This window comes from Panulirus ornatus, chromosome 50 (genome assembly GCF_036320965.1).
Source record: "Panulirus ornatus isolate Po-2019 chromosome 50, ASM3632096v1, whole genome shotgun sequence".
In the NCBI taxonomy this organism is placed as follows: Eukaryota; Metazoa; Arthropoda; class Malacostraca; order Decapoda; family Palinuridae; genus Panulirus; species Panulirus ornatus.
This window is the reverse complement of record NC_092273.1, coordinates 1,001,098-1,019,744: the sequence shown is the minus strand read 5'-3', so window position 1 is coordinate 1,019,744 and position 18,647 is coordinate 1,001,098. Positions and strand designations below refer to the sequence as shown.

General features: G+C 44.7%; 1 protein-coding gene across 1 annotated transcript in view; it reads right to left on the bottom strand.

Annotated features, from left to right (window-relative positions):
- Positions 1-18,647, bottom strand: part of LOC139764711 (AMP deaminase 2-like) — a 181,726-nt gene that overhangs the window by 64,025 nt on the left and 99,054 nt on the right. Inside the window, exon 6 of the mRNA XM_071691598.1 lies at positions 10,331-10,357. Within this exon, the coding sequence (XP_071547699.1) occupies positions 10,331-10,357 (27 nt within the window). The remainder of the gene's footprint in view (positions 1-10,330; positions 10,358-18,647) is intronic.

Below are 18,647 nucleotides of genomic sequence, written 5' to 3'. Positions count from 1 at the left end.
TCTATCAACTCTATCATATGCCTTTTCTTGCCATACTACCATTAAATCTTAACACAATACCACCATTAAATCTTGACCCAATACCACCATTAAATCTTGGCACAATGACATCATTAAATCTTGGCATAATGCCACCATTAAATCTTGACACAATGCTACCATTAAATCTTGGTACATTGCTACCATTAAATTTTGACTCAATACCACCATTAAATCTTGGCACAATACCACCATAAGAATCTTGGTACAATGCTAACATTAGATCTCGGCACAATGCTGCCATTAAATTTTGACCCAATACCACCATTAAATCTTGGCACAATACCACCATAAAAATCTTGGCACAACGCCACCATTGAATCTTGGCACAATGCTACTATTAAATCTTGGGACAATGCAACCATTAAATCTTGACACAATGCTACCATTAAATCTTGGCACAATGCTTACAATAAATCTTGGAACTAAACCACCATAAAATCTTGGTAAAATGCCACTATTAAATCTTGGCACAATGCTACCATTATATCTTGAAACAATGCCACCATTAAATCTTGGCACAATGCTACCATTATATCTTGAAACAATGCCACCATTAAATCTTGGCACAATGCTACCATTATATCTTGAAACAATGCCACCATTAAATCTTGGCACAATGCTACCATTATATCTTGAAACAATGCCACCATTAAATCTTGGCACAATGCTACCATTATATCTTGAAACAATGCCACCATTAAATCTTGGCACAATGCTACCATTATATCTTGAAACAATGCCACCATTAAATCTTGGCACAATGCTACCATTATATCTTGAAACAATGCCACCATTAAATCTTGGCACAATGCTACCATTATATCTTGAAACAATGCCACCATTAAATCTTGGCACAATGCTCCAATTAAATCTTGGCACAATGCCACCATTAAATCTTGACACAATGCCACCATTAAATCTTGACACAATACTACCATTAAATCTTGGCACAATCTAACTAAAAAATTTTGGCACAATGCCAACATTAAACCATGACACATCGATACCATTAAATCTTGGCATAATGCTACCATTAAATCTTGCCACAATGCTGCCAATAAGCCTTGCAACAAGGATATCACCTAATGCTCAGCACATTGCAGTATATCAAACCCAGCATATTTCCAGTAAACCAGCAGGGTGAAGATGATATGGAATCATGAAGTCTCATCCAGCACATCACCAGTCACCCAGCAGGGTGAACATACTAGGGAATCATGAGGCCTCATCCAGCACATCACCAGTGACCCAACAGGAAACATACTAGGGAATCATGAGGTCTCATCCAGCACATCACCAGTGACCCACCAGGGTGAACATACTAGGGAATCATGAGGTCTCATCCAGCACATCACCAGTGACCCAACAGGAAACATACTAGGGAATCATGAGGTCTCATCCAGCACATCACCAGTGACCCACCAGGGTGAACATACTAGGGAATCATGAGGTCTCATCCAGCACATCACCAGTGACCCACCAGGGTGAACATACTAGGGAATCATGAGGCCTCATCCAGCACATCACCAGTGACCCACCAGGGTGAACATACTAGGGAATCATGAGGTCTCATCCAGCACATCACCAGTGACCCAACAGGAAACATACTAGGGAATCATGAGGTCTCATCCAGCACATCACCAGTGACCCACCAGGGTGAACATACTAGGGAATCATGAGGTCTCATCCAGCACATCACCAGTGACCCACCAGGGTGAACATACTAGGGAATCATGAGGTCTCATCCAGCACATCACCAGTGACCCAACAGGAAACATACTAGGGAATCATGAGGTCTCATCCAGCACATCACCAGTGACCCAGCAAGGTGAAGATACTAGGGAATCATGAGGTCTCATCCAGCACATCACCAGTGACCCACCAGGGTGAACATACTAGGGAATCATGAGGCCTCATCCAGCACATCACCAGTGACCCACCAGGGTGAAGATACTAGAGAATCATGAGGTCTCATCCAGCACATCACCAGTGACCCACCAGGGTGAACATACTAGGGAATCATGAGGTCTCATCCAGCACATCACCACTGACCCACCAGGGTGAACATACTAGGGAATCATGAGGTCTCATCCAGCACATCACCAGTGACCCACCAGGGTGAAGATACTAGGGAATCATGAGGTCTCATCCAGCACATCACCAGTGACCCACCAGGGTGAACATACTAGGGAATCATGAGGCCTCATCCAGCACATCACCAGTGACCCACCAGGGTGAACATACTAGGGAATCATGAGGTCTCATCCAGCACATCACCAGTGATCCAGCAGGGTGAACATACTAGGGAATCATGAGGTCTCATCCAGCACATCACCAGTGACCCACCAGGGTGAACATACTAGGGAATCATGAGGCCTCATCCAGCACATCACCAGTGACCCACCAGGGTGAAGATACTAGGGAATCATGAGGTCTCATCCAGCACATCACCAGTGACCCACCAGGGTGAACATACTAGGGAATCATGAGGTCCCATCCAGCACATCACCAGTGACCCACCAGGGTGAACATACTACGGAATCATGAGGTCTCATCCAGCACATCACCAGTGACCCAGCAGGGTGAAGATACTAGGGAATCATGAGGCCTCATCCAGCACATCACCAGTGATCCAGCAGGGTGAAGATACTAGGGAATCATGAGGTCTCATCCAGCACATCACCAGTGACCCACCAGGGTGAACATACTCGGGAATCATGAGGTCTCATCCAGCACATCACCAGTGATCCAGCAGGGTGAACATACTAGGGAATCATGGGGCCTCATCCAGCACATCACCAGTGACCCACCAGGCTGAACATACTAGGGAATCATGAGGTCTCATCCAGCACATCACCAGTGACCCACCAGGGTGAACATACTCGGGAATCATGAGGTCTCATCCAGCACATCACCAGTGATCCAGCAGGGTGAACATACTAGGGAATCATGAGGCCTCATCCAGCACATCACCAGTGACCCACCAGGGTGAACATACTAGGAAATCATGAGGTCTCATCCAGCACATCACCAGTGATCCAGCAGGGTGAACATACTAGGGAATCATGAGGCCTCATCCAGCACATCACCAGTGACCCAGCAGGGTGAACATACTCGGGAATCATGAGGCCTCATCCAGCACATCACCAGTGACCCACCAGGGTGAACATACTAGGGAATCATGAGGTCTCATCCAGCACATCACCAGTGACCCACCAGGGTGAAGATACTAGGGAATCATGAGGTCTCATCCAGCACATCACCAGTGACCCACCAGGGTGAACATACTAGGGAATCATAAGGTCTCATCCAGCACATCACCAGTGATCCAGCAGGGTGAACATACTAGGGAATCATGAGGCCTCATCCAGCACATCACCAGTGATCCAGCAGGGTGAACATCCTAGGGAATCATGAGGCCTCATCCAGCACATCACCAGTGACCCACCAGGGTGAACATACTAGGGAATCATGAGGTCTCATCCAGCACATCACCAGTGACCCACCAGGGTGAAGATACTAGGGAATCATGAGGTCTCATCCAGCACATCACCAGTGACCCACCAGGGTGAACATACTAGGGAATCATGAGGCCTCATCCAGCACATCACCAGTGACCCACCAGGGTGAACATACTACGGAATCATGAGGCCTCATCCAGCACATCACCAGTGATCCACCAGGGTGAAGATACTAGGGAATCATGAGGTCTCATCCAGCACATCACCAGTGACCCACCAGGGTGAACATACTACGGAATCATGAGGTCTCATCCAGCACATCACCAGTGACCCACCAGGGTGAACATACTACGGAATCATGAGGCCTCATCCAGCACATCACCAGTGACCCAGCAGGGTGAACATACTAGGGAATCATGAGGCCTCATCCAGCACATCACCAGTGACCCAGCAGGGTGAACATACTCGGGAATCATGAGGTCTCATCCAGCACATCACCAGTGACCCAACAGGAAACATACTAGGGAATCATGAGGTCTCATCCAGCACATCACCAGTGACCCACCAGGGTGAAGATACTCGGGAATCATGAGGTCTCATCCAGCACATCACCAGTGACCCACCAGGGTGAACATACTAGGGAATCATGAGGTCTCATCCAGCACATCACCAGTGACCCAGCAGGGTGAACATACTAGGGAATCATGAGGCCTCATCCAGCACATCACCAGTGACCCACCAGGGTGAACATACTAGGGAATCATGAGGTCTCATCCAGCACATCACCAGTGACCCACCAGGGTGAACATACTAGGGAATCATGAGGTCTCATCCAGCACATCACCAGTGACCCAGCAGGGTGAACATACTAGGGAATCATGAGGTCTCATCCAGCACATCACCAGTGACCCACCAGGGTGAACATACTAGGGAATCATGAGGTCTCATCCAGCACATCACCAGTGACCCAGCAGGAAACATACTAGGGAATCATGAGGTCTCATCCAGCACATCACCAGTGACCCAGCAGGGTGAACATAGGGAATCATGAGGTCTCATCCAGCACATCACCAGTGACCCAGCAGGGTGAACATACTAGGGAATCATGAGGTCTCATCCAGCACATCACCAGTGACCCACCAGGGTGAACATACTAGGGAATCATGAGGTCTCATCCAGCACATCACCAGTGACCCAGCAGGGTGAACATACTAGGGAATCATGAGGTCTCATCCAGCACATCACCAGTGATCCAGCAGGGTGAACATACTAGGGAATCATGAGGTCTCATCCAGCACATCACCAGTGATCCAGCAGGGTGAACATACTAGGGAATCATGAGGTCTCATCCAGCACATCACCAGTGATCCAGCAGGGTGAACATACTAGGGAATCATGAGGTCTCATCCAGCACATCACCAGTGATCCAGCAGGGTGAACATACTAGGGAATCATGAGGCCTCATCCAGCACATCACCAGTGACCCACCAGGGTGAACATACTAGGGAATCATGAGGCCTCATCCAGCACATCACCAGTGACCCAGCAAGGTGAAGATACTAGGGAATCATGAGGTCTCCTCCAGCACATCACCAGTGACCCACCAGGGTGAACATACTAGGGAATCATGAGGCCTCATCCAGCACATCACCAGTGACCCAGCAGGGTGAACATACTAGGGAATCATGAGGCCTCATCCAGCACATCACCAGTGACCCACCAGGGTGAACATACTAGGGAATCATGAGGCCTCATCCAGCACATCACCAGTGACCCAACAGGAAACATACTAGGGAATCATGAGGTCTCATCCAGCACATCACCAGTTACCCAGCAGGGTGAACATACTAGGGAATCATGAGGTCTCATCCAGCACATCACCAGTGACCCACCAGGGTGAACATACTAGGGAATCATGAGGCCTCATCCAGCACATCACCAGTGACCCACCAGGGTGAACATACTAGGGAATCATGAGGCCTCATCCAGCACATCACCAGTGACCCACCAGGGTGAAGATACTAGGGAATCATGAGGCCTCATCCAGCACATCACCAGTGACCCACCAGGGTGAAGATACTAGGGAATCATGAGGCCTCATCCAGCACATCACCAGTGACCCACCAGGGTGAACATACTAGGGAATCATGAGGCCTCATCCAGCACATCACCAGTGACCCACCAGGCTGAACATACTAGGGAATCATGAGGTCTCATCCAGCACATCACCAGTGACCCACCAGGGTGAACATACTAGGGAATCATGAGGTCTCATCCAGCACATCACCAGTGACCCACCAGGGTGAACATCCTAGGGAATCATGAGGTCTCATCCAGCACATCACCAGTGATCCAGCAGGGTGAACATACTAGGGAATCATGAGGTCTCATCCAGCACATCACCAGTGATCCAGCAGGGTGAACATACTACGGAATCATGAGGCCTCATCCAGCACATCACCAGTGACCCACCAGGGTGAACATACTACGGAATCATGAGGTCTCATCCAGCACATCACCAGTGATCCAGCAGGGTGAAGATACTAGGGAATCATGAGGTCTCATCCAGCACATCACCAGTGATCCAGCAGGGTGAAGATACTAGGGAATCATGAGGCCTCATCCAGCACATCACCAGTGACCCACCAGGGTGAACATACTCGGGAATCATGAGGTCTCATCCAGCACATCACCAGTGACCCACCAGGGTGAACATACTAGGGAATCATGAGGCCTCATCCAGCACATCACCAGTGACCCACCAGGGTGAACATACTCGGGAATCATGAGGTCTCATCCAGCACATCACCAGTGACCCACCAGGGTGAACATACTACGGAATCATGAGGTCTCATCCAGCACATCACCACTGACCCACCAGGGTGAACATACTAGGGAATCATGAGGTCTCATCCAGCACATCACCAGTGACCCACAGGGTGAACATACTAGGGAATCATGAGGTCTCATCCAGCACATCACCAGTGACCCACCAGGGTGAACATACTAGGGAATCATGAGGTCTCATCCAGCACATCACCAGTGACCCAGCAGGGTGAACATACTAGGGAATCATGAGGCCTCATCCAGCACATCACCAGTGACCCACCAGGGTGAACATACTAGGGAATCATGAGGTCTCATCCAGCACATCACCAGTGACCCACCAGGGTGAACATACTAGGGAATCATGAGGTCTCATCCAGCACATCACCAGTGACCCACAGGGAAACATACTAGGGAATCATGAGGTCTCATCCAGCACATCACCAGTGACCCACCAGGGTGAACATACTCGGGAATCATGAGGTCTCATCCAGCACATCACCAGTGACCCACCAGGGTGAACATACTAGGGAATCATGAGGCCTCATCCAGCACATCACCAGTGACCCACCAGGGTGAACATACTACGGAATCATGAGGTCTCATCCAGCACATCACCAGTGACCCACCAGGGTGAACATACTCGGGAATCATGAGGTCTCATCCAGCACATCACCAGTGACCCACCAGGGTGAACATACTAGGGAATCATGAGGTCTCATCCAGCACATCACCAGTGATCCAGCAGGGTGAACATACTACGGAATCATGAGGTCTCATCCAGCACATCACCAGTGACCCACCAGGGTGAACATACTCGGGAATCATGAGGTCTCATCCATCACATCACCAGTGATCCAGCAGGGTGAACATACTAGGGAATCATGGGGCCTCATCCAGCACATCACCAGTGACCCACCAGGCTGAACATACTAGGGAATCATGAGGTCTCATCCAGCACATCACCAGTGACCCACCAGGGTGAACATACTCGGGAATCATGAGGTCTCATCCAGCACATCACCAGTGATCCAGCAGGGTGAACATACTAGGGAATCATGGGGCCTCATCCAGCACATCACCAGTGACCCACCAGGGTGAACATACTAGGGAATCATGAGGTCTCATCCAGCACATCACCAGTGACCCACCAGGGTGAACATACTAGGGAATCATGAGGCCTCATCCAGCACATCACCAGTGACCCACCAGGGTGAACATACTAGGGAATCATGAGGTCTCATCCAGCACATCACCAGTGATCCAGCAGGGTGAAGATACTAAGGAATCATGAAGTCTCCTCCACACATCACCAGTGACCCACCAGGGTGAACATACTAGGGAATCATGAGGTCTCATCCAGCACATCACCAGTGACCCAGCAGGGTGAACATACTAGGGAATCATGAGGTCTCATCCAGCACATCACCAGTGACCCACCAGGGTGAACATACTAGGGAATCATGAGGTCTCATCCAGCACATCAACAGTGACCCACCAGGGTGAAGATACTAGGGAATCATGAGGTCTCATCCAGCACATCACCAGTGACCCACCAGGGTGAACATACTAGGGAATCATGAGGTCTCCTCCAGCACATCACCAGTGACCCACCAGGGTGAACATACTAGGGAATCATGAGGCCTCATCCAGCACATCACCAGTGACCCAGCAAGGTGAAGATACTAGGGAATCATGAGGTCTCATCCAGCACATCACCAGTGACCCAGCAGGGTGAAGATACTAGGGAATCATGAGGTCTCATCCAGCACATCACCAGTGACCCACCAGGGTGAAGATACTAGGGAATCATGAGGCCTCATCCAGCACATCACCAGTCACCCAGCAGGGTGAACATACTAGGGAATCATGGGGCCTCATCCAGCACATCACCAGTGACCCACCAGGGTGAAGATACTAGGGAATCATGAGGTCTCATCCAGCACATCACCAGTCACCCAGCAGGGTGAACATACTAGGGAATCATGAGGTCTCATCCAGCACATCACCAGTGACCCACCAGGGTGAACATACTAGGGAATAATGAGGTCTCATCCAGCACATCACCAGTCACCCAGCAGGGTGAACATACTAGGGAATCATGAGGTCTCATCCAGCACATCACCAGTGACCCACCAGGGTGAACATACTAGGGAAAAATGAGGTCTCATCCAGCACATCACCAGTGACCCACCAGGGTGAACATACTAGGGAATCATGAGGTCTCATCCAGCACATCACCAGTGACCCACCAGGGTGAACATACTAGGGAATCATGAGGTCTCATCCAGCACATCACCAGTGACCCAGCAGGGTGAACATACTAGGGAATCATGAGGTCTCATCCAGCACATCACCAGTGACCCACCAGGGTGAACATACTAGGGAATCATGAGGTCTCATCCAGCACATCACCAGTGACCCACCAGGGTGAACATACTAGGGAATCATGAGGTCTCATCCAGCACATCACCAGTGACCCAGCAGGGTGAACATACTAGGGAATCATGAGGTCTCATCCAGCACATCACCAGTGACCCACCAGGGTGAACATACTAGGGAATCATGAGGCCTCATCCAGGACATCATCAGTGATCCACCAGGGTGAACATACTAGGGAATCATAAGGTCTCATCCAGCACATCACCAGTGACCCACCAGGGTGAACATACTAGGGAATCATGAGGTCTCCTCCAGCACATCACCAGTGACCCACCAGGGTGAACATACTAGGGAATCATGAGGCCTCATCCAGCACATCACCAGTAACCCAGCAGGGTGAACATACTAGGGAATCATGAGGACTCATCCAGCATATCACCAGTGACCCAGCAGGGTGAATATACTAGGGAATCATGAGGTCTCATCCAGCACATCACCAGTGACCCACCAGGGTGAACATACTAGGGAATCATGAGGCCTCATCCAGCACATCACCAGTGACCCACCAGGGTGAACATACTACGGAATCATGAGGCCTCATCCAGCACATAACCAGTGACCCAGCAGCGTGAAGATACTAGGGAATCATGAGGTCTCATCCAGCACATCACCAGTGACCCACCAGGGTAAAAATACTAGGGAATCATGAGGCCTCATCCAGCACATCACCAGTGACCCACCAGGGTGAACATACTAGGGAATCATGAGGTCTCATCCAGCACATCACCAGTGACCCACCAGGGTGAAGATACTAGGGAACCATGAGGTCTCATCCATCACATCACCAGTGATCCAGCAGGGTGAAGATACTAGGGAATCATGAGGTCTCATCCAGCACCCACCAGTGACCCAGCAGGGTGAAGATACTACGGAATCATGAGGTCTCTTCAAGCAGATCACCAGTGACCCAGCAAGGTGAAGATACTAGGGAATCATGAGGTCTCATCCAGCACATCACCAGTGACCCAGCAGGCTGAAGATACTAGGGAATCATGAGGCCTCATCCAGCACATCACCAGTGACCCAGCAGGGTGAAGATACTAGGGAATCATGAGGTCTCATTCAGCACATCACCAGTAATGTATTTGTAATTGAAAGGCTTGACGATTTTGAGTTGCTGGTAAAATATGGCAACTATAAATGCCTATATTTATGACTGGCCCATTAAAACATGGGGAGGAATTCTATAATTACAAAAATATATACTCCAAACTTTTTTTGTATGATACATATACATGTATGTTCCTAATACTACAAGGAAAAACGATGGAGATAGAGAACGTTTGAGGTAACGTAAGGTTTTGTCAAGAAGAGGGTTAAGCTATTTTATGATTTACTTGTGGCAAAGTTAGAGGATATGTCAGATATAATGTTAACAGGTGTATCAGATGGAACTAGAGATGAGGGTAGGACATACCTAAATGGGCATATACCTTTGCTTGGTGGTAGGATGAGGATATGTTAAGGGTAGGTTTTGAAACTAACAAAGTGGATTCAAGTAATACAATGTAGGATGATGTAAACAAACTACCATGAGAACAATATTGTTGCTGACTTACACTGGTGATCAGGTTGTCAAGGAGATACTGTAAAGAAAATTGAAAGGTTTCAGATGCAGTTTTCTTTAATGATAAAGGAAATATACTTTTTAAGGCTTCTTTTGCCCATGGAAAATATTTCAAAGGGACAATATAGAATAATTATCTTGAATTTCTGTAAGTCATTGTTTTGTGACTTACCAGAGGAATGTTATAAAATTAAAGTAAATTAGCTTCTAAGAGGTTTCACCAATAATTTGATGACAAACGATAATCTAACAATATCCAGATTAAAACTTGGTGTGTAACTACAAAATATTTCTGTATAATTCTTTTCTCTCTACACACACTGATTTGTTTGAAAGTAGCTACAAACCAACTTCTTACTGACCAGTTGTAACATTCAATGTAACTTATACATCTTTCTTTACGGTCCATATACAATCTCCCACTATTTGGCAAGGTGACTAATGCAATATTTCCTGTATATACCCCTATTTCTACACAAATCTATTAGCTACCATCCATATCACTCTTATCTTCCCTCATTATTGGCTTACCTCTCCCCCAGTTTAATCCTTCCTTAATCAACCTTTATGTGAGGCAACTGCAGTACTTCTCATTGCACAGCATTTTCAAGTATTAAATAAAAAGAATATCTTCCTAAGTTCTTATAATTTACTAGAATGTAATTTTCTATATAAAATGATACACAGCCAAACCTAGTTAAACATCATTCACAAGTGCTGCACCACCTTTAACTTATACTGCACTATTTCCATGCATATGAGGTACTCCAGAAGTATATTCAGGCATACCAAGTGAGAAGCATACTTTTGTAAAAGAAAGAAATATAATTATTGATGGTTTTCGTCAGTGATATCTGTTATCTTGTAAGAGTGACAAAGCTTTAACAATTGTTTCATAACATAAGAGCACATCCTTGACATTTTCACATTTACTAGTCAGTAAGTGGTAAAATTTTAGGCCTGCAGTGTCAGGAAAGAACAGATGGAATCCACTACAAGAATCAATGGTTGTATATTTTACCACAAGAAAGAAGCAATCAATTAAAAAATTAGATCTCTTTTGATATTGCCCCCTCTCAGCATGTAATATCTCATGAGGTCAACTTCCTTCTAGGGGCTATGATATACATTCTTTCTTTGTCATCAATTGTGAAGCTATTCTGTTCACATTCATAAAATATTTATACATCATACTGATATATTCAACTTTTTCTCTTTTTTTACATCATACTCTCTTAAGCATATCTCTCATTGGTAATTTCATGCTTCATTAAAAAAACAAAGATTGTCAGTGCCTTTAAATGGCCTCTTATTACTTGCATATTCATATCAGTTTCCCATACATCACAGTAGCATGACCTAAATTATTGCAGAACATAAAATTCTCATTCTTACTAATTATAACATTCCCCTTAGTTCTAGCCATCTAACTTCCTTTTAAGAGTCCCCTCAATAACTTGGCAGCCATTGCTCCAAATCCACTAGATATAGTAATTATACATCTGGAATTCGGAATCCTTACCTAGCATTTATTGAATACCACATATTATGCTGGCCCTTTTCTTAATTACCATCAACCTGCTTTCATCCATTCTTGATGCCATCCCGCCCTACAGGAAACAGCATCAACACCCCTTGTGTCAGCAAGGTTGCATCAGGAAAACAGACAAAAAAAAAGGCCACATTCGTTCACACTGTCTCTAGTTATTATGTGTAATGCACTGAAACCACAACTCCCTATCCACATCCAGGCCCCATAGATCTTTCCATGGTTTACCCCATACGTTTCACAGGCCCTGGTTCAGTCCATTGACAGCACATCGACCCCAGTATACCACAGTGTTCCAATTCACTATATTCCTTGCATGCCTCTCACCCTCCTGCTTATTCAGGCCCCAATTGCTCAAAATGTTTTTCACTCCATCCTTCCACCTCCAATTTGGTCTCCCGCTCCTCCTTGTTCCCTCCACCTCTGACACATATATCCTCTTTGTCAACCTTTCCTCACCCATTCTCTCCATCTTCTACTCTCTCAATCACACTATTTTTACTTCCACACATCTCTCTTATCCTTTCATTACTTACTTGATCAAAACCCCTCCCACCACATATTTTCCTCAAACATTTCATTTCCAATACATCCATCCACCTCTGCACAACCCTATCTATAGCACACGCTGTGCAACCATACAATATTGGTGGAACAACTATTACCTCAACTATTACTTTTTGCCCTATGAGATCATGTTCTCTCTTTCCACACATTCTTCATTGCTCCCAAAACTTTGCCCCCTCCCCCACCCTATGACTTACTTCTGCTTTTATGGTTCAATTTATTGCCAAGTCCACTCCCAGATACCTAAAACACTCCACTTCCCCAATTTTTCTCCATTCAAATTTGACATCTGTTAAATTATACCATGAAAAGTGTATGCAACAGTGATAACTAACAGTGTGATGGAAGTGACGGAGAGCAGAATAAATTAAAAGCGGGGGGGGTTAGGAAAGGTAGGGAATGAATGCATCAGAATTTTGTGGTAAAAATGACTGTGGAAAACTATATAATGAAAGATAAGGATTGCATGCACTTTTTAGGGCTAAGGAAAAAGCATATGATAGTTGAGTGGAATGCTTTATGGGATGTGTAAAGGATATATGGGGGAAGGTTGAGAACTGTTGAATGGTGTGAAAGCTCTCTACAGAGCAGCAAGTGCACATGTATGAGTGGACGGAAAGTTGAGAAAAGTTTTGGTAGACATGCTGGTGTGAGGTAGGGCTGTGTGATGTCATCATGGCTTTTTAACATATACATGGATGAAGTGATAAGAGAGATGAAAGCAAAACTTGGGAAAGGGGGGGTAAGAGATGGAGTGTAGCGGATTACACTGTGTTGTTTGCTGCAAGTAAAGAGTAGTTGCAGAAGGTTGTAAATGTCTTTTATGATGTGAAAGCATAGACAATTGAAGGTAAATGCAAGTAATTGTAAAGTAATGGTGTCTGAAAGGTAACAGAGTGAAAGTGTAAGTTTTTCAAAACCCTACAGAGTATAAGAAGAAAGTGTACTAAACCATGTTATAGATATGGTGGAGAAAGACTGGAAGAGGTTAGAGAATCTAAGCATTTTGAAGTTATCTTGGGTAAGTTTGGTGATATGGAAGGAGAGATAAGGTAAAGAGCAGTACAGGGTAGAAGAGTCACTGGGTCCCATCATAGAATAATGTAGGGAAGAGGTGTAAGTATGGAAGTGAAGAAGAATTAAGGAACAGTATAGTCCTCTTAAGCCTGACCTATGCAGTCAAAATATGGACATGGAATGAGTCACAGATGTCAAGAATCCAAGCAAAGAAAATGAATCATTTGAGAGAAACAGGTGGTCTGACTAGGTGGAATGAAGAAAGAAATGAGGGGATGTATGAGAGATGTGGTATGGAAGGGAATGCAATGGGAACAAATTGTAGTGATAGAGTGGGTGAAATGTAATACTCTGAGGTGGTTTGGGCATTTGGAAAGAATGCAAAACAGGGAGTTTACAAGGAGAATATACAATAGTACGATTTAATGGGTTGGTGTGTGATGAAGGCAACCTGTGATATGGGGAAACCTGTGATATGGGGAAACAGTGGTGGTGGAGGGAGACAAATGGCAGAAGAATGCATGGAATGCTGTATGCAAGGGAGTCATGTAAAGACAAAGATGAGGGAGGACTCATTTGCCATGGCCACCACCTTGATGGGAGTTCCCAGAGGGAACAGGCAACGGATAAACAGATAGATAGATAGTTATAATTCTAAACTATCAAGAAGAATTTGCAACATTCCTATTTGATAAAAGATTAATTTGAAGGACAACAAAAACATTAAAGATATCAAAGATGAGATTAAAGAAATACTTAAAACCTAAGTGTGAAGATTAATCGACAAATAAGAAAAAGAGATATTGAGTTGAACCCTGAAGCACCACAGATCCAGGATTCACTCACAGAGATTAATGGTAATACAATACTAGGAAAGCAAAGCCTAATTCAACATAACTAAGAAGCTCAATATATGTTTTTGGAAAGCATTCAGCATCCATTGTAACTTAAGGGAATTTCAAAAGGGATTAGACAAAACAAAGTCATATGTATCATGGAAATCTACTTAAAACCGCAATGTAAAAATTCGTACATGGGGTTTCATTTGCTTCGACAAGATAGGAAAGGGGAAGAGGGAGGTCTTACTATTTCAGTTAGAAGAGAATTAGACATAAAACATCTTTCATGCAGTCCATCTGATAAAGGGAAAACTAAAATTTATGGTTGCATCATGAAATTCAGTTGCAAACCATTAAGCATTATATTATAGTACAACCCATCCAGTAATTTCAACTAAAACAAATTAGAACACTATGCATCTTAAGAAAATGAGGATATAACCATTACTGGAGACTGCAATGATTGATGTAATCATAGGCAAGCCAGAGGCAGTAACTCTGCTGGCTGTATTCTTCACGATTTTATCGGTAAGTCACCAAGCCTCTCATTACTCACTCCTCCAATTTGTACAAAGGTTCAATCCCAGAAATGTTCAAGAATCTACATTAGATCTTTTCTTATGAAATAGCTGCTTACCACCCCAATGCACGGTAACAGTATGCACCAAAGCAGGCAGTAGAAATCATCATCCAATTTATTTGTTATACAAAGTATCATCCAACTGGAATCCCATTTGCTCCAAAGGTAAATGGAAAATAATGAAAAAGTGCTGGTATCAACAGACAGACAAGGTAAAATCTGTCATTCACCAATAAGCATTATTAGAATTTTTTCTTTTTTTTCATACTATTCGCCATTTCCCGCATCAGCGAGGTAGTGTTAAGAACAAAGGACTGGGCCTTTGAGGGAATATTGTCACCTGGCCCTCTTTGTTCCTTCTCTTGGAAAATTAAAAAAAAAGAGAGGGGAGGATTTCCAGCCACCCTCTCCCTCCATTTTTAGTCGCCTTCTACGACACGAAGGGAATACGCGGGAAGTATTCTTTCTCCCCTATCCCCAGGGATAACATATATATATATATATATATATATATATATATATATATTATTTTATTTTTTTTTTATTATACTTTGTCGCTGTCTCCCGCGTTTGCGAGGTAGCGCAAGGAAACAGACGAAAGAAATGGCCCAACCCCCCCATACACATGTATATACATACGTCCACACACGCAAATATACATACCTACACAGCTTTCCATGGTTTACCCCAGACGCTTCACATGCCTTGATTCAATCCACTGACAGCACGTCAACCCCGGTATACCACATCGCTCCATATATATATATATATATATATATATATATATATATATATATATATATATATATATATATATATATATCCAGGTTCCTTTCCTCAAACATACTACCTATCTCTCCTTTTTTCACATCTTGGTTACATCCAAACACATTTAGATACCCCAGCCTGAGCCTTCGAGGAGGATGAGCACTCCCCGCGTGACTCCTTCTTCTGTTTCCCATTTTAGAAAGTTAAAAAATACAAGGAGGGGAGGATTTCTGGCCCCCCGCTCCCGTCCCCTCTAGTCGCCTTCTACGACACGCGAGGAATGCATGGGAAGTATTCTTTCACCCCTATCCCCAGGGATAATATATATATATATTTTTTTTTTTATCTTTTTTATTATACTTTGTCGCTGTCTCCCGCGTTTGCGAGGTAGCGCAAGGAAACAGACGAAAGAAATGGCCCAACCCCCTCCCATACACATGTATATACATACGTCCACACACGCAAATATACATACCTACACAGCTTTCCATGGTTTACCCCAGACGCTTCACATGCCTTGATTCAATCCACTGACAGCACGTCAACCCCGGTATACCACATCGCTCCAATTCACTCTATTCCTTGCCCTCCTTTCACCCTCCTGCATGTTCAGGCCCCGATCACTCAAAATCTTTTTCACTCCATCTTTCCACCTCCAATTTGGTCTCCCTCTTCTCCTCGTTCCCTCCACCTCCGACACATATATCCTCTTGGTCAATCTTTCCTCACTCATTCTCTCCATGTGCCCAAACCACTTCAAAACACCCTCTTCTGCTCTCTCAACCACGCTCTTTTTATTTCCACACATCTCTCTTACCCTTACGTTACTCACTCGATCAAACCACCTCACACCACACATTGTCCTCAAACATCTCATTTCCAGCACATCCATCCTCCTGCGCACAATATCCATAGCCCACACCTCGCAACCATACAACATTGCTGGAACCAGTATTCCTTCAAACATACCCATTTTTGCTTTCCGAGATAATGTTCTCGACTTCCACACATTCTTCAAGGCCCCCAGAATTTTCGCCCCCTCCCCCACCCTATGATCCACTTCCGCTTCCATGGTTCCATCCGCTGCCAGATCCACTCCCAGATATCTAAAACACTTCACTTCCTCCAGTTTTTCTCCATTCAAACTCACCTCCCAATTGACTTGACCCTCAATCCTACTGTACCTAATAACCTTGCTCTTATTCACATTTACTCTTAGCTTTCTTCTTTCACACACTTTACCAAACTCAGTCACCAGCTTCTGCAGTTTCTCACATGAATCAGCCACCAGCGCTGTATCATCTGCGAACAACAACTGACTCACTTCCCAAGCTCTCTTATCCCCAACAGACTTCTTACTTGCCCCTCTTTCCAAAACTCTTGCATTCACCTCCCTAACAACCCCATTCATAAACAAATTAAACAACCATGGAGACATCACGCACCCCTGCCGCAAACCTACATTCACTGAGAACCAATCACTTTCCTCTCTTCCTACACGTACACATGCCTTACATCCTCGATAAAAACTTTTCACTGCTTCTAACAACTTGCCTCCCACACCATATATTCTTAATACCTTCCACAGAGCATCTCTATCAACTCTATCATATGCCTTCTCCAGATCCATAAATGCTACATACAAATCCATTTGCTTTTCTGAGTATCCATATATATATATATATATATATATATATATATATATATATATATATATATATATATATATTTTTTTTTTTTTTCATACTATTCGCCATTTCCCGCATTAGCGAGGTAGCGTTAAGAACAGAGGACCGGGCCTTTGAGGGAATATCCTCATATGGCCCCCTTCTCTGTTCCTTCTTTTGGAAAATTTAAAAAAAAATGAGAGGGGAGGATTTCCAGCCCCCCGCTCCCTTCCCTTTTATATATATATATATATACATACACATACATATATATATATATATATATATATATATATATATATATAAATAAATCTATTTTATATACTTCATTTTGCTTCGCCGCCGCCTCCCGCGCCCGCGTGGCAGCGCAAGGAAACAGACGAAAGGAATGGCCCAACCCACCCCCACACACAATGTATACACACACACACGTCCACACACGCAAATATACACACCTACACATCTCAATGTACACATATATATACACACACAGACACATACATACACATACCCATGCACACAACTCACACTGTCTGCCCCCACTCATTCCCACCGCCACCTCACCACACATGGAATACCATCCCCCTCCCCCCTCATGTGTGCGAGGTAGCACTAGGATATATAGATATATATATATATATATATATATATATATATATATATATATATTTTTTTTTTTTTTTTTATACTTTGTCGCTGTCTCCCGCGTTTGCGAGGTAGCGCAAGGAAACAGACGAAAGAAATGGCCCCCCCCCCATACACATGTACATACACACGTCCACACACGCAAATATACATACCTACACAGCTTTCCATGGTTTACCCCAGACGCTTCACATGCCTTGCTTCAATCCACTGACAGCACGTCAACCCCTGTATACCACATGACTCCAATTCACTCTATTTCTTGCCCTCCTTTCACCCTCCTGCATGTTCAGGCCCCGATCACACAAAATCTTTTTCACTCCATCTTTCCACCTCCAATTTGGTCTCCCTCTTCTCGTTCCCTCCACCTCCGACACATATATCCTCTTGGTCAATCTTTCCTCACTCATTCTCTCCATGTGACCAAACCATTTCAAAACACCCTCTTCTGCTCTCTCAACCACGCTCTTTTTATTTCCACACATCTCTCTTACCCTTACGTTACTTACTCGATCAAACCACCTCACACCACACATTGTCCTCAAACATCTCATTTCCAGCACATCCATCCTCCTGCGCACAACTCTATCCATAGTCCACGCCTCGCAACCATACAACATTGTTGGAACCACTATTCCTTCAAACATACCCATTTTTGCTTTCCGAGATAATGTTCT